Source organism: Grampus griseus, assembly GCF_964374135.1.
Source record: "Grampus griseus genome assembly, chromosome: 9".
Classification (NCBI taxonomy): domain Eukaryota; kingdom Metazoa; phylum Chordata; class Mammalia; order Artiodactyla; family Delphinidae; genus Grampus; species Grampus griseus.
In genome coordinates this window covers 20,487,614-20,509,840 of record NC_139003.1, presented here as the reverse complement: position 1 = coordinate 20,509,840, position 22,227 = coordinate 20,487,614, and the positions used below count along the sequence as shown (strand labels likewise).

The 22,227-nt window shown below is 50.9% G+C and overlaps 1 protein-coding gene across 5 annotated transcripts in view; it reads right to left on the bottom strand.

Moving 5' to 3' along the window:
* The window catches only part of PLXNA4 (plexin A4), a 607,888-nt gene that overhangs the window by 87,129 nt on the left and 498,532 nt on the right, over nt 1-22,227 (bottom strand). For all 5 annotated transcript variants that reach the window (XR_014297154.1, XR_014297155.1, XM_082661365.1 and 2 more), the window contains 5 exons: nt 17,126-17,226; nt 6,992-7,115; nt 6,117-6,270; nt 4,780-4,879; nt 2,218-2,332 (listed from right to left, as the gene is read on the bottom strand). Coding sequence is in view for 3 of the 5 variants with exons in the window: in XM_082661365.1 (XP_082517491.1) it covers nt 2,218-2,332; nt 4,780-4,879; nt 6,117-6,270; nt 6,992-7,115; nt 17,126-17,226 (594 nt within the window). In the remaining 2 variants the exon portion in view is untranslated. The remainder of the gene's footprint in view (nt 1-2,217; nt 2,333-4,779; nt 4,880-6,116; nt 6,271-6,991; nt 7,116-17,125; nt 17,227-22,227) is intronic.

Below are 22,227 nucleotides of genomic sequence, written 5' to 3'. Positions count from 1 at the left end.
AGTTGCAGCATGCATGCAGGATCTAGCTCCCCAACCAGGGACTGAGCCCAGGCCCCCTGCACTGGGGGCGTGAAGTCTCAACTGCTGGACCACCAGGGAAGTCCCGAGAACGTACAGCCTTTCATCAGGGTCTTCATGCCAAGGTGTGCCCCTTGGCTGTCAGACCCCTGTCTGTCCTATTAGCTTTAGCTCCACTTTGTCTTAGTTAAAAAAAAAAAAGAAGCAGAGAATTGACACATTAAAAATTAGATTCACATTCCTACTTAAAGCCAAGACATAACCCCTTTTCTCCCTTTCCCTATGAAGGGATAATCTAGGTCTGGGTCTCTTTTTCGGATTACGAATTCAGAGCAGCCGTTCCCAGCCATAGACAGACCCCATCGCAGAGGCAGAGGGCCTGTGTCTAGAGACTTCCATAGCCTCTTCTTGTTCTGGTCTGAAACCTACAAGTGACTTGATGGGAGCAGAAAGAAAGAGGTTCTCAGGCTCTCTCCAGCTTTCCAGGCTGGTGTGTCTCGCAGGGATTTCCTGTGTGGAGAGGCCCAGGAATAAAAGGAAAGCAGAGACACCTGAGGGATCTGGTGGATTTCAAGGGCTCCTAATCATTTAATTACCTTGAATGAGGTTCTCAAATTTCTGCTTTTTCTGTCTTTTTTGCCCCTCTTGTCCCCCCTACCCAATTGGGAGCGTTCTCTCCCCTTGACAACCTCACCATTCCTTGTCTTTCCCTCCGCAAAGGATTGCTCTGCCCATTCTCTACCCCGAGAACTCCTGCTCAGCCACCAGCGCTTGGGAAAGTGGGATCCGGGGCTGGAAATTTCTCATCGCCAGACACACTTCAGTCATTTTTCCTGGGTGAGGAGAGCTCAACGCAGCAGATGCTGGTGGTGAGGTGTCCTTCGCTCCTCCCTTTCAGAGACAAGACAGCTTCCCTCCTGCCATTAAGGGTTTGGCCTAAGTTAGGGTTCCTAGTGGGGTGGGAGTCTGGGGGTGGGCCTCTCTGTTCTCACCATGCCCCAACCAGTTCCCCTAACAGCCCTTATGCTTTCTGCACCTGGACAGTTCCCTGCTCTCAGTTATGGCTTTGCCACATGGTCATGGCACCTGTGGGGCTGTGTGAAGGGGGCTGGAAGGTACACCCAAGACTTGGGGGTAGGAGAGATGTTGGAGTCTGAGTCCAGCGTTGGCTGAGAGAGTGCCCTGTCCTTGCATTCAGTGGGGTCTAACCAACACGATACAGATACAGATATAGATACAGATATAGATATAGATAGATATAGATATAGATAGATCACCTCTCTATCTTCCTATTCTCAGCAACAGCATTCTAAACCACTCTGTTCAGAACTACTGGCCCAACGGTTGGAGTCACACAAGCACCATAATGTTTGAACAACAGCAGACTTTTCCAAAATGTGTTTACACCCATTATCCTTGAGGCCTTTGCCCACAGACTTACAATCTCAGAGATGAAACAACACAGGCATAGAGTATTTCTATTATGGTGATGAAGAGTTTTCAAGGATAAGACTAAAGATCAGGACGGAACAGAAACAGTGTCTTAGCCACAGAGCCTGACTCTGTGTCAGTGATTTGCAGACTGGTCTGTGCAGCAGAATCGCACAGTGCTGACCGCAGCCCCGAGGGGTCACCCAGCTGGCGGAGAGGATGGAGAGGGAGATTTTGCATCTCTGACAAGGTCCCAGGTGATGAAGATGCTGCTGCTGCTGATCTGGGGACCACACTTTGAAAACCACCCTCAGGTTAGTGACCACCCTCTCATTCTTATCTTTCTCTCTCTTTTACTCAACTTGACTTCTTTGATCTCATTTCTGCTCTGTGGACAGTGCTCTGAGGGACTGCTCAGCAGTCTGTACACAGTCCTGCTGTGTACTTACAATTATTTCTAGGACACACACACACACACACACCCCTCTCTGGGATTGTTCTGGAACTCACCTGGTGTGTAGAGGGTCCTGCTGGACGGAGTGACCTGGAATGCACCTCTGTCTGGTAACTGAACCCCCAGGACTGACCCAGAGCTCAGAGCTTTGCTTGTTTACTGCTTTCGTGAAGCGGTCCCTTAAGAGTCGGGGCTGGGGAGCAAGGGGGTGGTCCTGCGGGATTTGCCTTTGTTTTCTCTTCTTAAGGGAAGACCTGCCTGCGTGTCCCACGCTCACAGCAAGCAGCACTCACGGCTCTGGCTGCGGGACCTACCTCAGGCAGCCTCACCCGGCCTTCCTGGAAGGAGCAAGTCTTGGGGTCATGGGTGCAGACATGCCGGTATTTACACCAGTGGCAGCGGTATGGGCTCTCCACGCAGGACAGGCACCTGGGCACAGAGGAGGAAGAGGCACACATCAGAGAACCTGCATGAACCAAAAGCAGAAAGCCCAGGACTCTAGGGCCTAGCAAAACACGTTTTCATAGTAGTAGAAACCACCTTCAAACACTCAGGAAGAGCAGATCTTGGAAAAATCCATCCCTTTTCTCTCCAAGTCCTCAGGAAGCCAAGAGTATCTGGCCTCCGCCTTCACTCAGGTAGCTGACAACCCCGACCCCCCAAGAGCCTCATCAGCCACCTCCCTTTTTATAGGATGATGCCCTCCTTTGCTGAATCGGGAAACAATGAAGTCTGGAGTAGAGGGGCTCATCCAGAGAACCCATGAGAGTTAGGACTAACGGTGAAATTGACTTTCAATTCAAATTGACTCCAGCGTCTCTGCTGACAAGGACCCACATGGACACACCTTTGCAGAGGAAGGTCTTGAGGCTACCCCCTCAGTGTGATGGGCAGAGTTGGCAACCCTATGTCTACTCACCATTCCCAGGAAACACAGGCGACTTTATAAAAGCTACTTCCTGTTTAAAACCCAACATGGTTCCCTTCTTCCAAAGGGTCGAACCCAGATGCCTTGCCATGCAGGCCAAGGCCTCTGTGGTGTCTAGATCCACTGTCCCCACGTGTGTCTGGTGCTTCAGCCAAGAACAGGCCATGCTCTCCCCGTGCTGTCCTTCTACCTGGAGTAACATTTCCTCTACCTCATCACCTCCTCTTCCTTCTTTGACCAATGCAGAGTTGGTCTCATTGGGGCCCTCATCCTATTCACCCTCTTGTTTCTGTCTCTGGAACAGTATTGCTCTTGTTGTATTATATTTTACTTATTCATTGTCCTGTTCATCCGCTGGTCCACCAGGCCATGACCCTTGGTGGGTAGAGATCGTGTCTTTGCATCTTATTAATGTTTGATCCTCCTTGTTTAATGAGTAACACACTGCCGTGCATACAGGATGCTTAAAATCATCTTACGGACTGAATGGAAACTTCAAATATGATTTCATCGACCTATTCTACTTTCTTAGAGGGGCAAAAGGGGAGTGAGGGATTAGGTCACCACGTGGTAAAGACATGGCAAGCTCTGTGGGAAGAAGCAGGAAGAGAATTCCAATGTCGAAGCAATTTGGCTGGGAGGACTGGCTGCCTCTTACTTGGGGTGCCCAAGAGAGCCACAGCTCTGGACTCACAGCTGTCATAATCAGACAGAGCCCACCAGCCTAGAGTCCCAAATATCTATGGTTATGTTAACTAGCTTGTCCTATATGGAGAAGAAAACAGAACATTATATTAAAGCAAGCAAAGCTTTCTGAGATCAGATTCTATGGCTTTCAGACTGTGCTCTATGGAACCCTGGGGGTTCCGTGGAGCTTCTTTGGAGACTGTGAGATGCGTGGGGTTCCTAGACAGAGGGGTTCCAGGTCTCCTCGACCCTCAACCATCTCCTGCTTCCATCTATTTTGTATATTGGGCTTTCACACCTAATTTTGGTTGAAGAAAGGTTTCTATGGTGAAAGACAGGTTTGTACCTTCTCAATATTATCCAGGCCCATCACTTTGGAGAGGAAATCATAATATAGTAACAGTAAAATGTACAGTTGCCTAAACAGTCGGCCAGACACGACTCTAAGCGCTCTCTTTGTAATAGCTCTTCTAGCCCTCGCCGCCAGCCTGCGGGCTGAGCAGGGCTGATGAGCAGGCGGCAAGCAGCGATGTCCCAGCCGAGGGGACCGTGCCCTCGCCACGTCAGCTCTTAAATATCTGGGTGACGCCCCAGGAAGAGGACTACTATTTCCTCATTTACAGAGGATACCGGGGCACAGAAGGGTTACTTTTCCTAGCTGGTCTGACTCTAGAGCCCAAGCCTCCGTCGCCCGTGGCTTCCCCTGGGAAGTGGAGGCTTCAGTCAAACAGAGCCAGAGCTGGAGCCGGAGCCAGAGCTAGAAGCCCACCCCAGGCTGAAGCCCGCCTCTGACCGTGGCCAGCCTGAGTCCCGACCCAGCCTGCAGGGGACTGTGCAGAGCTGAGCGTTCATTCAGGTGACTTGTTGGACCACTGCCTGGACACACGTGGGGCCTTCTCTCCCTCCCCAGACCCCTCTTCTCACCTGGGGTGCTGGCCGCTCTGTTCTCCAGGTAATAAGCAGCCCCCTCCTCAACAGATGGTGGAAAGTGAATCACGTTAGCAGACTTATGCCAGAGAAGATGTAAGGGCTAGGGACTTGGAGTTCCCCAGCCCACAGGTTATCACGCTGCCCGTTCTAGCCTCTTCCCATTAACCCTGTGGGTGCCAGAGAACGGAGTCTCTCTTCTTCTGGGGGTGAAGGAGGTCGCCTTACAGGGCCTCTAGATGGTAAGTCCTTGGGAAAGTGGTGGGATCTTCTATCTTTGGATGAACTTTGACCCCAGAAACAGGGAGCTGAGTGAGGCTGGAGGGGCACTTACGAATTGTGGACGCTGCAGTTGTAGAAGACAAAGCTGGTGCTGGCAAAGGTCATGCCTGTCTCCTTCGACTTGAGCTGCAGCTGGACGACATGGTGGTCCCCTGTGGGCGGAGCCAGCCATGAGGTGGAGGTGGGGTGGGGGACGGCCACTGCCCCGTGTCAGGTCCCACTGAGAGTAATGCACCCTGGCAAAGGGGAGCCCCCTCTCCAGGGGGTGTGCTCAGCTCTAACCGGATTCGGATTCAGTCGGGCCCGGTCCCAGGACAACCCCGAGAACAGCTGCAGAGGGTGATTCTGGTCTAGTTCTCCTTCCACACTGTATTCCCGGCACCCACCTCTCATTCGCTCACCAGGTCCTTTCCTGTCTACACGCGCACACGCACACACACACACACACACACTCTGACGGGCATTCAAATGTGCATTCACATACATGATGTCCATGCAGCCCGCACAGAATTACAAATACACACATTGATTAGCTACCAGGAGAAACACGCAGACTCTTGGCAACGCTGCCACAAATCACGCCAGAGGTTTTACACGTGGGTGTGTGAGCGCTCACGAGCTCGTTCCCCATCTCTGCAAGGAAAGACCCTGTGCGGACACCCCCTCATCTGGTGGGCTCCATTCGGGCAGACATCCCTGGAATCCTCAGCTGGCACCACGGAGGAGCTGGGGCCCATGTTTAATTCACAGCCCTGACCCCAGGCCCCTTGTTCTGTGCCTTCCCTGAGAGGCTCATTAATCAATCAGCTCGGAACAAATGTGACAAGCCCAAATGGGAGGGCCAACATGGAATCAGGCTGCCCAGGCAGGCCTGTCCCTCTCAGCGCTGGGCCTCTGTCCACCTCGTCCTTCTCGTGGCAGCCGGCCAGCAACAGGAAGCTCCGGGGAGGCGGGGCTGGGGTGGGAGGGGCAACGGTTCAGGGTCAGAGACCCAGCAGTGCAGGCAGGGGGTAAGGCAGCAGATGACCCCTGCACCCCATCCCTCCTCCTGTGCCCCTCCATGACGGCCCTCTCATGCTCCAGCATGACCTCTGAACTTGACCAGCACACTCTGCCACTGTGCTGGCCTTTCCCTCTCCCGCCCTCTTGGCACCGCTCCCCACCCAGGGTGAGGTTGACTCCTGGACGCTCACCTGGTTTCAATTCCAAAGGCAGCGGAGGGACACTCCATCCCCCTCTTCCTGTGACACCCCTACCAATGCACGTCGCTTCCTCTGACCCTCCCCTCCTGTGCGCTCCCTCGATCCCGCGTGTCTGTCCTGAGTTCTCATCATCCAGGCGGCGGGAGGAAGGACTTGCCACCCCGCTTTGCCCCTGGGGACCACTCACCGTTCTCCGTGATGATCTGGGGCACCTCCTTGGCTGCTGGGGAGTGGCACTGGATCTGACTGCCTACCACCAGCCCGTCCATCTCTGACAGGTCCTCGAAGGTGCAGCTGACACCAGCTGACAGCTCTGGGACATTGTACGTCTCCAGGACCAGCTGTGAACAGCCAGGCAGGGGGAGAGATACATGGGAAAAAGAAGGTATGGAATAAAGGAAGAAAGAGGGAGAGCAAGAGAGATCAGAGAGAAAGAGAAGAAAGAAAAGCGTGAGGCAATATTGACAGACAGAAGAGACCCAGTTTACGACAGGAGAGGACAGAGAAGGTGGTGGGATGGTAAGAGACAGAGACAAAAGAAATAAGCATCTGAATGGATTTGGCCCCAGGAAACAGAACGTTTAGGGGATCTGTAGGTGGAGAGAGGCCCTGGGCAGGACTGAGGCCCTGAGGAACTGCCGGTCAGGCTCCCCTCCGTTATCCCCAACTTTGGAAAATGGCGACACCAACCAGCAGGTGCCCAGCAAGAACGTGGGTGCCACCGCCCCCTTTTCTCCCTCTGCACATACATCTTTCCCATCTCAAAGACAAGGATAGGGCTCCCAACACTTTCCCCCTCTTGGTCACACTTCCAGTCATTTCTGGTGTCAGTTTTCCCTGTCTTTCTACCCCTTGCGCGTAAAGCCTCTTCCCCGATAGTCCTGCGAACGTCCCCATCTTCCATCCCCGGGGACACATTCTTTAACACCCCTGCCCTGCTCTGGAGCGGCCTTGCTGGCCAGCTAGGCCCAGCCCTCCTGAGGGGTGTTGGGCTGAGGCCCTTTTGGGCGGCGGGGGGGAAGGCTCTTCCGACGTCTGTGGATCCCGGTCCCACAGCCTTACCAGGACATTGTACTGAGAGACGGAGATGTTGCTGGGATGGACGGTCAGCCGGACGCACTGCTTCATCTCAGAGGCGAACCTGCGGGGCTCTCTGGACCGCTCACAGCGCTCCTTCCGGGTGCACCTGGGAATGACAGAGCGACGGATCAGGGACTCAGGAGGAGACCGCTGGTCCAGCGAGGGGCCGGCGCGGAGGTCAGGCATTGCCAGCGGCTCCTAGGACATGTCCGAACTGAGCATGCCCAGGACTAACCTTCTAGGTTCCTTCCTCCAGCCTGGTCCTCCCCCATCAAGCCCAAACTGGAAGAAGAAGGTAATTCCAATCACTGGTTGTCACATGCGAAACCCTGAGAGTCACCCCGGAGTGCCCTCAGGGCCTCCTCATTCACAGAAAGAGCTGGAAGTCCTGTCTATTCCCCCTCCCCACTCAGCCTCAGCGCCCCCCTTCGCAAACCGAGACCGTTCTCTCCACGTATCTCCTCTTTCCGATTTCCTCGGCTTTGTGCACGCCAGCTCCTCTGTCTGCACTGCCCTCTCGCCACATTTTTCCCCATTCCAACTTCTACCTGTCCCTCTAGACATGGTTCAACTATAATGCATCTGCCGTGAGTCCCTCTTCCCACCAACCCACTCCCACCTCGGGCAACGTTAAGAGCACTTTGGTGTTTCCCACCGTCTAGAACTTCTTAGACTATATGACAATTATTAGGCTAAGCGCAGCCCTCTCCTACCAAGTGTGAACTTCTCAAAAGAAGAAACTATGCCTGACTTACTCTGGAATCCCCTGCATATCTCCTGCCCAGCAGACAGAAGGTAAACATAGGTGGGCAGGAGGGAGGGGAGGAGGGATCAGAGTTGCCGAGGGTAGAAGTTCAGAGCACGCTCTGGAGCCAGGCTGCGCTGGGTCCGAATCCCAGCCCCATGGCCCAGCATCACTGCTGTAGAAGGTTCGCTATTGCCTAGTGTCCGTGTCCTATTATTGTTCAAAGTGTGCCTTGTCATCAGTGGATCACATCCAGGTGACTTGGGATCTTACGGTCGTAACTGATGGAGGCTTGTGAAAGCTGCCCGTAAAAGTCAGGGTGGTCACCCAAATGCACACATCACACATAGGGGAAGGCACTTAAGCTCTCAGCCGGGGCCAGGGCTTGCCCTGCCTTCCAGTGGGAGTTGACTGCTCGGAGGTATTTGACTTTCAGGAAACAGTATTTAATCCAAGCTGGACAGGCCTGGTGAACATGGAGCTGCTCTGAGTGGCCATGATTTGGAACCTCTGGGCTACTGATTCTGCTGTGGGGTGGCAGTGAGGGAAAGCAGGGTCCTCAGAGGGACGTGTTGAGGTAAGATGGGACTGCAGGGAAATCCCTCCTGAGTGCTGATCTCTTTTGGTTAAAGAGGAGAGACTCTGCCGAGAAGGGAGGATGTCAGGGGCTGTTGCAGGAGCGGAGGAAGCACCGGGCAAGGAGCTGAGTAGGGAAGGGAACAGCCAGGGATACGGAAGGGAACCTCTGTCTCAAGAAGCAGACGGGTGAGGGGTAGGGTAAAAGGTGAGGGGAGAGGGGCACCTGGATACCCTGAGCTGCTCTCGGGGTGACTCTCAAGGCACAGAGGAAACCTGCGGGGGCCTCTCCTCCAAGCCACGGGGAAGGAAGTATGCCATCCACATCACCTGGAGTTACCAAACAGAGTCCAGGTAGAAAAGAGGCAACTCCTTCTCTCCTGCTGTGGGTACAAAGGAACTTCGTTGAGGGATCTCAAGACAAGGTCTATCTGCGTGGTTTGCTGCTCCCGGAGTTCATGAGACTGCATCCTGGCCTCGGTGGGAGGGACGGCCTAATAGTGGAGGGTCTGAGAGGAGAATTTAGCTGAGAAATCACTGAAGGCGTTGACTAAAGGGGAGATATGGACAGAAAGGATGACCTTGGAGTAAAGTGGATGTGTAATGCAGAAATAAAACACAATTCTGAATAAAATAATCATGGCTACTAGTCATTGAGCTCTTATTGGGCACTGTGATAAGGGGCTTACAGTTTATGTCACTGAGCTCTCCCAGAGATGATGGGAGGTAGGTAACCATTTTAAACCCCACCTTACAGATCAGGAAACTACAGAGGGCAGTGAGTCACTTGGTCAAGGTCATCAGCTAGTCAGAGGGAGCCTGTATGAACGCAGATGGACTCTGGAGCCTCCACTCTCACCCACCGCGCTCCACCTCCCTGAAGCTTCTAGACTAAACCCATTTTCCTTGCCATCCTGATGTCCCCTTCTGTGCTTAGGGCAATTTAAAAATGTCCTCTCAATCTTATTCTCTATGCTAATCGCTGTTTTTGCCTGCCACTGGAAACACTTTGAATATTACTGAGACTTGTGAATTCTCCAGGACCCGTCCAGGAATCTCATCCCAAGGGTGAAAGGTCAGATGTGAGTGTGTTTGTCTCCAAGGCACCCCCAGGCTGTTCTAGCAGACCCATGACAACAAGGGCATCTGCCTAAAAGTCTGGGAAGTTAATTTACCAGGCTAGCTCCTCTGCGAGGACTTCATTACCTCCGGCCATTAAGCTAATGTTATGGACTTTTCCAGGGTGTCTGCACTGACATCACTATTGATAGTGTTATTACTCCCATTAACAGCAGACCCAGAGAGCTGGTACAGACTTCAATTATTCACTGACTCCCCAACTTTGAAGTTCCTATTTCCAAGAGCAATCAGTAGATCTGAAAAATGTCTTTGATTAAATTATGCAGAGAGGAAAAATGAAGCTGCTTTCAGCCCAAACATCACCTGAAGTTACCAAGTAGAGTCCAGAGAGAAAAGAGGCAACTCCTTCTCTCTTGCAGGAGGCACAAAGGAACTTGGTTGAGGGATCTCAAGACAAGGTCTATCTGCATGGTTTCCTGCTCCCAGAGTTCATGAGGCTGCATCTTTCCATGGCTCCCGAGAGCCCACAACTAAACAGGTATCATCTCCCGCAGATTTAGGTCTTACCAGGGAAGCCACCCGTGGCTTACAATTTTAAACATCCCATCTAACTGTGTAATCTTGGGCAAATTACTTACCCTCTTTGCTGCCTCAGTTTTCTCATCTATAAAGTGGGGACAAAATAGTACCTACCTAATAGGGTTATCATGAGGGTTAAAAGATGATGCAAGTAAAGCATTTAGAACAGAGCATAGCTCATACATAATAAGTCCTCCATGAAACCTAGTATTACCCCATCCCTCCTCTGCTTTCCCATCCAACCCCCCGAAACTGCAGCTGATGTAGAAGCACAGATCTCCTCCCAGACTGGACCACAGGGCAAATCAAAGAGGAAAAGACAGCAATGGCTGCAGCACTTTTCCTCTTAATGACGGAGGGGGAGCCCCAGATGGCAGGAGGGAGCAAAGAGGAAAAAAAGAGTAGTCTGAGCTGTAGCTCTGCTTTCTTCCTAGCTGTCAAAGGGTATTGAGAACTCAGCTCTCTTCATGGAAAGTCAAGTTTAAGGTCAGTGTCAGGGGTGTTTTGACATTTCTACTATCCCTCAGGGCCCATGAGGGCGGAAGCTACAAATGTTCAAAAGCACAGACAATTGACCTTCGAAGTGATAGGAAAATGTAGGGGAAGAATGGATTCCTTCTGAGTTCTTAAAGGGTCTGTCAGGGGAATGGCCTCCTGCTCTTCTGGGACTATGATTTTCCATTAGGTCAGGCAAGAGCTAGGGAATGTGCAAAGGGTTAATTCATGACCCCTGGGTCGGGGGGCTTAGATGTTTCCTTCAAAGGGGCTCCAGGTACTTCCAAAAGCACGTCCTTGCAATCCACTGTGGGGACACCTTGGACATGGCGGAAGACCCTGCTTCATCCATTTTCCAGGCAGGACTCAAACAGTGCATGCTATATGGCTTTGAGTTTCCAGACAGTCATCCCTGCCAGCACCATTGCCACCCCCAGGAATCGCAGACCTACAGGTGGCCAGCAGGAAGCAGGCTCCAGGAACACAGCCCGGGTCCCAGAACTGGAGTCTGGCCCCCCTAGGCTCTTCATCCCTCCCCTTCTCCCTCCACTTTCTCTGCAGTTGGTCCTCCAGCTCCAGTTCAGAGGTGCTAAAAGCCCTTGGGGACAAAGGTCCTGGCCCCTGGAGGGGTTATTATTCAAGTCAGTGGTTCCAATGAGATTATCTTCTCTAAAGAAGCAGCTACCACCGCCTCCCCTAAGCCTGAACTTTCACTGCTGGAGAATTCCCAGCCAAGTGGAAAATTAGAAGGGAGAGGAATGGAGAAAGGAAGGGGGTGAGGGAGAGGGAAAGGGGTGGTGATTAAGTTCTCTAGAAATTAATTCCTAAATACAGTGATGGAAATATTAACTCCCAGCGCTGCTGGCTGGGCAAGCAAATTTCCATTTGGAAGTGGGGCTCTCTGTGAGTCCGGCCTGGGCAAGCCTCCAAACCGCAGTGGAGATGGGGGAAACCACCGCTGGTCCGTCTCTCCAGGCCCTCCAGGTAGTGCGGGTCTACCAGCCTCGGATATCAGAACTGGCTCCTTGCTTCTCCCTGTAGGTGATCCCCCATCCTTAACACTCCACGTTGGTCATGGCCTGTGCTTGAAGTGCAGTATTTGGGGAATCTGTGTTTAGAACATGAGGAGGTTGGAAACAAATGGGGTAGGGCTCCCTAAATGCCCTTCACAGAAAAGGTAAGAGGAACCTTATTCAAGTTGGAGATCACGGGGGCTCTCCGATCACTGTCTCCACATCTGGGAACCCTGACGAGGGAAGAGACTGGGCTTCCTAACATCGTTACCCTTGCCCTCTTCAGGAATGCCCCCAGAAATGGGCAGGTGGCATGTGTAGCCTGGAGGAAGGCAGACTGGATAGTAAAAGGAGGCCTTCTAGGCACATGGTGTGTAAGGGGTTTCTTATATGAAGGGCACGGACCAGGTGAGGCCTTTCAGTACCGTGACTCTAGGATGTGCAACCACAGATACAGAGGGCCAACTAGGGGATCTGACGTTCATGGATTTTGGTACCCGCTGTGGGTCCTGGAACCAATCCCCTGTGGATTGGTTCTGTATCTATTGAGCTGGGGCGAGAAAAATTCAAATACACTAGGATCTCGTCTGGGACCCTTTCCTCTTGACCAGAGGCTGACAAATTTTTCGCAAAGAGTCAGGGAAGGCCACAGCATAGACTGCAAAGAGTTCGCTGGGCAGAAGTGGATCTGAACAATTCCTCACGACTGTGTAGACATCCTGCAAAGAGCCCAAGGAGAGATCATTGACTTAGCGGGTAAGTATTCAGTAGCCCTTGGATACAGGTTAAAAAATTAAAATAAACATAAAACCAGGCTATGGGATATGCTAAGAAGCAGCACAAAAGGACTGGCATTTTGGAATCAGTTTGGACTTGATTAAGGGGACATTTAGTGTGACTGTGGAACAAACTTCTCTTTCTGCCCTTTTCCAGGTGGCCGCTGGACAGCCACACCATGGCTGCTGAAGACTGTCTGGGAAGGAAGACTTCCCAGCGGTGGGTTTCTCCCAGCCACCCCATCACAGCCCTCCAGTCCCGGGGAGGACAGCGGCAGGACAGGGACCACGGAGGAGGTCCTGGGTCTGACCCATAGCCTCTGCTTACACAGCCACTGAAGTCAGAGCTAGTCCCCCGGGGGGCTGCCTGCACATCCCTCCCTTAATTTTCAAGGCGTTGCTGTAAGATGGCTCTTCACTGCCATTTTATGGCAGGAAACTGAGCCCAGACTGGGTCGGTCCACAGACAGGTTCTTAGTTTTAACCCATCCCTTCTGTGTAGGTAGCAGGATTTTTCCTCTCCTCTCCTCTCCTTTCCTTCTCTCCATCTTGGCAGAAACTATATAAAGTGAGTCCTGAACAGTGACCCATGCCAAGCCATCCAGGGAGGGCATCCTTCCAAGAGAAGAAATCTGCAAAGAGGAGGGGTCCCGGGGGGGAGGGAAGGACTTTATAAAAGCTGATCTTATCTTCCGCCTGTCAATGTCCTGAGTTACATGAGCCTCCCAGGAGTGACGCTGATGACCCTGCTGAAGAAAGGTAACGTCTGGGCCGATCGATGGGACTAGGTCTGTGGGGGATCCCGTTACCTGCTGCGACTGATGGGCTTCTTGGCCTGGGCACGGGAGGGGAAGAGGGAGAGGGGGCTGGGGCCCTGGGGGTTGGAGGGCTCTTTCCAGGCCCAGGACAGGTGAAAGCTGGGCTTCAGGGCTGTGGGGGCACTGCAGCCTTTCCTTTCTTTCACCAAGTCAGAATAGGCTCAGGCCCAATGGCCCTGCAAACAAAGGCTCAAGGTGATGGACAAATAAACAGTTTGTTGAAGCTGTCATTACCGTTAGAAGCCAGCAAGCCTGTGGGCTGGGGCCCCGGGCTGAAAGAGAGGGCAACAGGGGTGACCCTCCGTGCTACTGGGTTGGCAAGCCTGTGCTCAGGACAACTGAGGGTGAGTAACAGGAGGGAGGGTTTCAATTACATGAGCATTTCTTAAGCCCCTTCAGTCTGCAACCCACCTGTGCCCTTGCTGGTACAAACAGCCCTTTCAGCCACCTGAGCCACCTGTTGGTTGGGGCCCCATCTTGAGCTGCATGCACGCTCTCTCTCTCCTCCTGTTGCTCTGTCTCTGTTTCTGTCCTCTCTCTGTCCACACACACACACACACACACACACACACACACACACACAGAGCTTCTGCTGTCATTCTCTTCCCACAAAATTCCCCACCCTCTCACTTCTTACAACCATGGGAAAAGTTGGCAGAAGTGACAGAAAATGGATGTATCTTGACACCACAAGGAACCCTGTTTCTGATGCTCTTTTGCACAGTTTTCCTGGGGCAGGCTGGCTGGGCCCTGTAGCACGTAGCACAGGGTCTTGTCCGCGGCGTGGACCTGACAAGCATGCTGATTCTAGCACAGGCTGCAACCCTCACCCCATCCCTGGACCAGAGGCCTGGTTCCCAAGAACTTGCTTCTGGGCAGAAGGTCTAATGCAGGCCCCTTGTATGCCCTGAGCCTAGCATAGTGCCTGGCACAGGGGGTGTGTGTGGGCATGGTGCTCCTCCAAAGTGATGCAATCCCTGCACTTTTCACCTCCCTCCCTTCCTAGTAAACTCAGGCGCCCCAGGGGGAGCATCTGCAGGCTCTCTGGCCCCCCTCATCCTTCCCACACAGCCTCTGCCTGCCCTCCTTCCTGCTGGGCCCACATCCTCAGGCATCAGTCTCAGCCATGAAAGTCCTGTTGGCATCTGTTTCAAATGAAAAGGGGTGCAAACTGGACATATAGGAGGAGCAATGTCTGGCTTTGCCTTGAACTTAAGCAAAAAAGGAAAAGAAAGGCCCATTGGGAAGAATTAGGAAGGGGCATGAGAGTACTTTCTGGATGAAGAAATATTGTACATCTTGATGGGGGTGTGGATTACCTGGGTTTTGCATTTATCAAAACTTTCCAAACTGTACACTGAGCATCAGTTTATCTCCCTCCATATAAATTAAACATTATATCCTGACTACAAGCATCTTAGCAGATCCAGGCATCTACTCTTCTTCACCTGGCCACGTGGGCCAGGGGGTTCTCCTGGCCATTAACTCCGGGAGGGAGGGAGGGAGGGAGGGTGGATGTACAGAGTGTCACGGTGGGCGGGCAGCCCTGGCCTAGGGCGCTCGTGAGCTGAATCCTCCTGGGGGAGTTGGGCTTTACGTCAGCACAGCCCCCAGCACCAGGCCCATCCCACCACCAGGAGGCTCAAGGTCACAGAGAACCACACTTGAGCGGGCAGAGCACCTTGGAGCTGCGGTGCTGGCTCAGGTGGCTGCACAGCTGGGGAATGTGGAATTTGGACTTGGTGGCAGATGCCCAGAGTTCACGTCCATGACTGTTTTCTTTAGGCCACGCTGAGAGTAGAGAGGCTGGCTTCCCAGTGCAGGCTGACGGCTTCCTTTGTGAACCGTCCACACTTCACCTTGACCCCAGTCCACCCCTGTTTTCTGCTGCCTGACAGGAGGCAGGTGTCATGTTACTGAGGGGAAACTGAGGCCACGCAGGAAGTCATCTCTGGTACCTCCTCCTGTCATTCTTGTTTAGCTCAGCTCTGGGGAGGGGAGGTGGGTGTACCCACAGCGCCCCTGCTGCCGTCTCAGAGCCTCGGGGCCCCTGCTTTTCACAGGGCTCAGTGCTATGTGGGGCTGGCCGACATCACCAGGCAGGATCAAAGCTGACACAGAGACTGGCCTTTGGGTCCCGCAGGCATAGAGTGTCAGAGGGGGGCCAGCTTTTCTGATTGCCCTTAAATGATGCCAGGTGTGAGAGCCTCACGCCAGGAGCAGCTGAGCCATCCTTAGCCAAGCTGAAAGCCAGCTGGCCTAAGGCCCCCAAGGAAGCAATGGATCTGGAGCACAGTCCCTTTCTGAGGGCTCACTGTGTGGGACAAAGAAAACGACTTCCCCTCTGCCTCGCAAAGTATCATCCGGGCAACTCCTCTGGGTTGATCAGAGCTGACCTGGATTCTGAATGCAATCTCTTCCATCCTCTCGTATGGCGGCCAGTCTTAGGCGCCACTGCTCTCTGTTACGATACACAGCTTTGGGTACACTGCTGTACCCAGTTTCTGGTCATCTCTAAGTGACTTGCTTTTCAGGGTAGGTTGATGGGTTTCCGTTTTTTCCCATCACAGCATAACCGAGGGATTTCAAACCTTTCCTTAGTGAACTCTAGGTCTCATTATGCCTGAGACTGTCACCTAGAGAGGGGAGGGTGCCCATCCTGGGGCCTTGGAGAGGTTGTGTTAGAATTGAAGAGGGCATGTCTAACTTTCAGAGGCACTCCTGGGGTGGAGTGAGGCAGGAAATGACTGGGAAATGCCATCGGTCACATACAGTTCAGGCTCTTAGTAAGAAAACTTAAGTCCTTCTTTTTAGTTTGTAATAGTTGTGTCCAACTCACAGCGTGTCAAGTTCCAAGTGTTAACCAGAAGCCTGGGGTTCCCGCAGCCATAGCTTGGCTGGGACCAAACTCCACAGAGTGGGTAGGGCCCAACTACTGTTGGCTTCTCCAGTCAGCAATGCCAAGGGTCTTTGGCTCCCCTAAGAAAGGCTTTCTGTTCTCCCCTCACATCTGGGGGGTTGTCTGCACCCTACTTCTACCCCTCAGTTCATTTATCAGACTACCATTTGTCTCCACTGTCTACCATTGCCTTCTTCCCACTTCTAGAGAGTAAAATGGAGCCCGCAAGGAAGAGCCACACAGGGGGATCGGCCAACACTTGGACCAGGGTTTCAAACATTGGTCTAGTGACCCCGGGCGCAGGGTGCTCTGACAGCCAGACGAGTGTTAGGGCTGCGGAGGAGGGTTCTTAGGTGCTACACACTTGAACTTACCCCTCAAATACCAGAAGATTCTGGGGGGATACTGAAGTCTGTTAAGTGGCTGTTAAATCACTAACTGGACAGTAGACATCACACACGTGATTTAGTGGCCCATGTGAGCCTGGAGAAAAGAGTCCAGGGATTTCCCTGGTGGTCCAGTGACTAAGACTCTGTGCTCCCAATGCAGGGGCCCCGGGCTTGATCCCTGGTCAGGATCCCATGTGCCACAACTAAGACCCTCCTGTCCAGATAAATAAATACATATTAAAAAAAATTAAAAAAAAAAAAGAAAGGAGTCCAATGCCTTTTTCCTGCTGTCTAGCCCTGGAATGTCAGTCTACAGTCTACAGTCAAATTGCAACCAGAAATGTCCAGAGATCTCCCTCCAGACCTCCAGTGTGTAATGATCCAGGGTGATTCCCATATCTTGACCCTTCATCATTCCCATGCTGACATTTCCATATATTTTTATGGGAAGTTGACAATTTAAAGGGAAGTCAGAACAAAAGAAGGGAGATAAGATTGACAAAAGATAAACAAAAGAAGGTAAAGATAAGATAAACAAAAGAAGGGAGATAAGATTTACAAAGGATACATTTACAAAGGATACATAGATTTACAAAGGATATATAGAAGGAAGAGTAAGAAAAGAGAGGGAGAGAAGGGAGAGGTCAAACAGTAGGAGAGTGGTGATAGAGAAGAAGAGGAGGACAGAGAGAACTCCCGGGGGAGGGGGAGGGGGAGGCAGGAGGAAGCTGCCCAGCAGTACTCACGTGTTGTGGAGCACACACCAGCCACAGTGGGGATCGCCTGAGCCAAGGCACTCGCCGCAGCTCCGATACTGACCACAGGACTCCACAGGGACTCTGGTGAGCTAGGACAAGACCACACGGGAGATAGTGGTCAAGATTTTGCAGAACACCCAGTAGTTCACCAAGAAGTCATGCCATCCTATCAGGTGTATCGCCTAAAACCGTGTAGAAGCAGGAAGGGGCCTAGAGCCCCAGAACCGAAAGGGATCGTATTTGAGCAAGTGGCCCATAAGCATTGTGGGGAGACAACCAACTGTTACTTTCTTAGAAGTCCCTGGGAATAGACTCCACAGAATTCATATCACATTGTTATCAGAGATATTTATAACATGTACATTTAAATTTTCCCATCACCCCAACCCCCAACTATCTCTACAAATGTGCCATTCATCACATATTTATCTCTTATCAATGTAATAAACTCAAATGCTGCTTCTTTCTCTGTTCTTGTTTCTCTTTTGCCTTAAAGTGTTTTGCCCCTTCCCAGAACTTCTCCTTCAGGTTTCAATCTTTTTGTGGTTCCAGAGAGCGCTGAACCCGAGTCCAAGACGCTTGTCTCTCTTGTTAACAAGGTGTAATCCACTCGCTCTGTAGGGGACACTTGCTCGCTCTCTCTTTCTCATAATGTTGGCCAACTGGCTCATAAAGTTGTTCACTCTGGTGCTTTCAAAGAGCAGCTGTTGCTATTTCTCTTCCTACCCACACTCTTCTCATGACTAGAGGCTTCCTCTCCAACCCCAAAACTTTATCTTAGCTTTCACCAGCAGCTTGTTAATGTAAAATGTTCCACATGACATTTCTGTTTAGCCCAAATGCTTCTATTTCCTGCATACTCCTAAAGATCTTTTGAATTTCTTTGTTCTCCAATGTAGCTTTTTTTTTTTTTTCCTTTCTCTTTCTTCCCTTTGCGGTACGCGGGCCTCTCACTGTTGCGGCCTCGCCCGTTGCGGAGCACAGGCTCCGGACGCGCAGGCTCAGCCGCTCCGCGGCATGTGGGATCCTCCCGGACCGGGGCACGAACCCGTGTCCCCTGCATCAGCAGGCGGACTCCCAACCACTGCGCCACCAGGGAGGCCCCCTCCAACGTAGCTTTGCCCTGATGTCAGTCTTTTGACATGATTTCTCAGGGCCTGAGACGTAGGAGGTACTTAATAACGCTACACAGGATCAAATGGAATTTTAATTTTCTTCCTATAGCCTTGGTATTTCTTCTCCACTTTTGCCAGTTTCTTCTTCACAAAAGGTTTTGGGTTTTTTTTGTAATCATTCTTTTCCATTCGGGATACCTTTTTATCTCGATGGAGGACTTCTTAGCTAACCTTTCAGCTTGAGCTAAGAGAGTTTGAGCTGGTCGTCCTTTTTAATTTCTTGCCATCAGACAGTAGACACGAAGAAGCATACATCACGCTGACCTGGCCGAGCCTCTGTGCTTCACGAGCAAATGCAGAGGCCGCATTTTCCCTGCTGCTTCCTGGTCTGCCTCCATCAAATTATGTACCACTTGGCGGAGGCTACGTGTAACTCGTGCACGGGCGAACTGGCACCAGAGTCTGCTCAATTAGTCTCGAAGCTCTCTTTTGGAATTAATTAAGAATTAATTATTATTTTCAAATCCCACATGATTCCTTTATCCTTTCCACCTTAATTTTCTTCTTCCCTTTATATATCTTTTCTGTTTTCTCAAGTGCCCATCGAGTGATCTTAATGACCACCGTGTATTTTTACTTTTTCCAAGGTACCTTTTAGCTTCCTGCTCCTGTTCCTATAACTTTGCCCTTGGCCTTGGTGGCCCTTTCTCCACATTCTCAGATGTCTTTTTGAACATTTGGAATTTTATCTTTCCTTTTATTACTGCTCATGCAATCAGCCTGGGCCATGCCTTGGCTCTGCCGACATACCACCTTCCCGTTTTTGTAACTGGTCCTGACAATCAGACTCTTGCAGATTACCCCCCCCACCACCACCATCGACTCTACACACAGTCAGGAACTGACCCTCCTCCTGTTGCCTCTTTAATTGCCTTCCCTACCCCTTAAATGGGCATAGACACACTGGTCATGTGAGCATATAAATAATGGTGCCCAAAGTAGCTGGACTCCTAGGAATTCATGAGTGGTAACGAGGTCCACAGTTACTTTCAATATTTCCAAAAGCCTAATGAAAATTGGATTGTTGCTGTCTTCTGTTGGTTTGCATACTCTGTGATGTATTTCCCATACTAAAAATAGGACATATATTATTGCTTAATAAATACAGTTTGTTTAGTAGGCAAAAATCTTTCAAAACTTGATGCCTAGAGCTGAAAAAAGTAATAAAAGGGGCCAAAGATGATGAAAGTTGGTAACATAAGTACATAATAATGTTTTCATATGTTCCGGCTGCTTGTCTAGCACTCCATATTTTGCACAGGCTTAAAGAGGAAATCATGGCTTGTTCAAGCAAAAGCATTTTCTTGGTCGGAACTTAATATCCTCCCTGGTTTCTCCCAGTGACATGTTCCATAATCTGTCTCCGATGGCCGTGCCATGGGGTTCTGGGGTGCACGACACAAGAAGAGCCAGCTGCTTGCTGAACCTGATCTCCTCCAAAGCCTTTGCGTTCAGATTTCCAAAAATATCTTGCAACTGGCATTTAATAATGCCAGTACCTGGAACTGTAAAGTCCTTCGTCTCTCGATTTTAAACAAGAGTCATTTTCATTTGGTGGGAAACAGAGTAGGAGCCTGCAGAGCTGGGTGCAAATTCTGACTTCACCATTTACTGGCAATGAGATCCTATTGTCTCTGAGTCCCATTTTTTCTCATCTTTCAACATGGAGATAAAAATCCCCCTTAATTCACAGAGTTTCCCAAAGCACAGATGACCCAAGAGGTTTGAAACAGCCTTGTAAATGGTCAAGCACATTGCAAGTGACAGTTCACTCTTATTGTCATCTTTGTCATTAATACCCATTCCTCCTTGCATTGCCGCTTTACCTCTCCCCCTCGTCATCCCAAACTGCTCTTCCGAGGCCTCGTGAGCTTGGTCAGGAGTTTAACGCCTGGAAGAGCTTTTCTCCCTTATTACCTTGATCACATCATTTCCTCCTTGAACTGGGGTGTCTGCCCCTAAACCATTCACTGCTTCCTCTTGGCCCAGCTTCCTAGACTTATTCAGGGCTTTTACCACCTACAGTTGGTAAAACCTACTTTTCTTTGCTTTTCATCAGGGTGGATCCCTGCTGGACAGGGACATAAGTCCTGGGAAGTTATTATGCTACCCAACTTCCTTTCACCTTTTCTTACAGGCTCTTTCTATCTGTACGTTCAGTCATTTTTTATTACTCTTCTGAAATTTATCTAGGTTTTCTCCATTCTTTTCAAAGCATGGATGCTAAAACCGGGAAACCGCCAGGATTCTGACAGTCCATGTAGAAGGGTTACCATCATTTGAAAGCTGAGTGCCACCCACCCCTTCACCTTTCCAGGACTTTCCCAAAGAAAACCAGGCCCAGGGAAATTTCCAAAGTCCCACCATCAGACAGTATTCTCCAGCACGGCCACGCTCGCCCAGACTGACCCCAAATCTCCCAATGTACATCATTGCTTTGCCTCACTCCCCATCCCGTGTGTAATTCTGGAAAGCATCAGAAATTTGCCTGACACTTTAAATCACTTTTGAAAATTAGATTCAGCCCATCATTTACCTGGGTGCAATTCTTTACCCGAATGGCTCTGCTTACCGTCCACACCTTGCTGGTAAATTGCACAGGTGGCCAGATAGATTCGGAGCCACCTTAGCGCTGTGATTCTCCCTCCCCAGATACCTAGATCCTCCACCCACACCTTACACCAAGCAAAGCCGGCTCCTCTCCTGACCCTGGAACACAAACCACTCCAGATGCAGAGCCACACAATTAACTGAAACCACCCAACGCTGATTAAAGCCTTACGCTACAGTGCCAGGCGTGCCAATTAGCTGAGTGAGGGAATTCCGACCACAGGAAGAGGTGAAAAAAGAAAGTCATGGGGCGGGGGCTTCTGCCTGGAGAACAAATCAGACGGCAATGTGACCTATCTAGAGATGACTGTATCCTAGTGATGGATGGTCTCGGGGACCACAAACAAGTGAGGTCTGTCCCCTCGTGGCCACTGGACTCCAGGAGAGGTGCTGATTGATGCAGCTGCAATAGCTCCCTCACTGCTTCTGGAGACAGGAGCTCCACCACCTCTCAGGACCCCTGTGTGTACTTACACTGTGCTGGGGGAGAATGGGTGGGGGGCTTCGGGTAGGGTAGTCTTCCTGGCACGTTCTGTCGGCGTTACGCAAAAACCTATTGGGCAGTTTGGCAGATCCTCAAGAAGTTAAACTTAGAATTTACCGTATGATCTGGTCATTCTACTTCTGGGTAGCTACCCCCAAAGAATGAAAAGCAGGGACTTGAACTTGTACACCAATGTTCACAGCAATATTATTCACAATAGCCCAAAGGTAGAAGCAACCCAAGTGTCCATGGACAGATGAATGGATAAATAAAATGTGGGATATACATACAATTGAATATCATTCAGCCTTAAAAAGGAGGGAAATTCTGACCCAAACTACCACATGGATGAACCTTGAAAACATTACGCTACGTGAAATAAGCCGGTCAGAGAAAGACAAATGTTGCGTGATTCCACTTATACGAGATCTCGAATGGTCAAATTCATAGAGACGGAAAGTAGAAAGGGGTTGCCAGGGGCTGAGGGAAAGGGAATGGAGAGTTGGTGTTTAATGGGTCCGGAGTTTCAGTTTGGGAAGAAGAAAAGCATTCTGGAGAAGGATGGTGGAGACGGTTGCTGTGCAATGAGAATGCACTTAATGCTACTGAACACTTAAATGTCAAGATGGTGAATTCTATGCGATGTGTATCTTACCACAGCAAAAGAAACAATAATAAAAAAACAACTATTGGGTAGACGTAAGAACACCTATTTCCTTCCCAGCAGCCTGGGTCAAGGGGGAGAAGCTTTCTGTTGGTAGACCGATAACAAATTCATGCGTATGAAATATTCTGAGAGCCCTGAGTGAAAAGATAGGCAC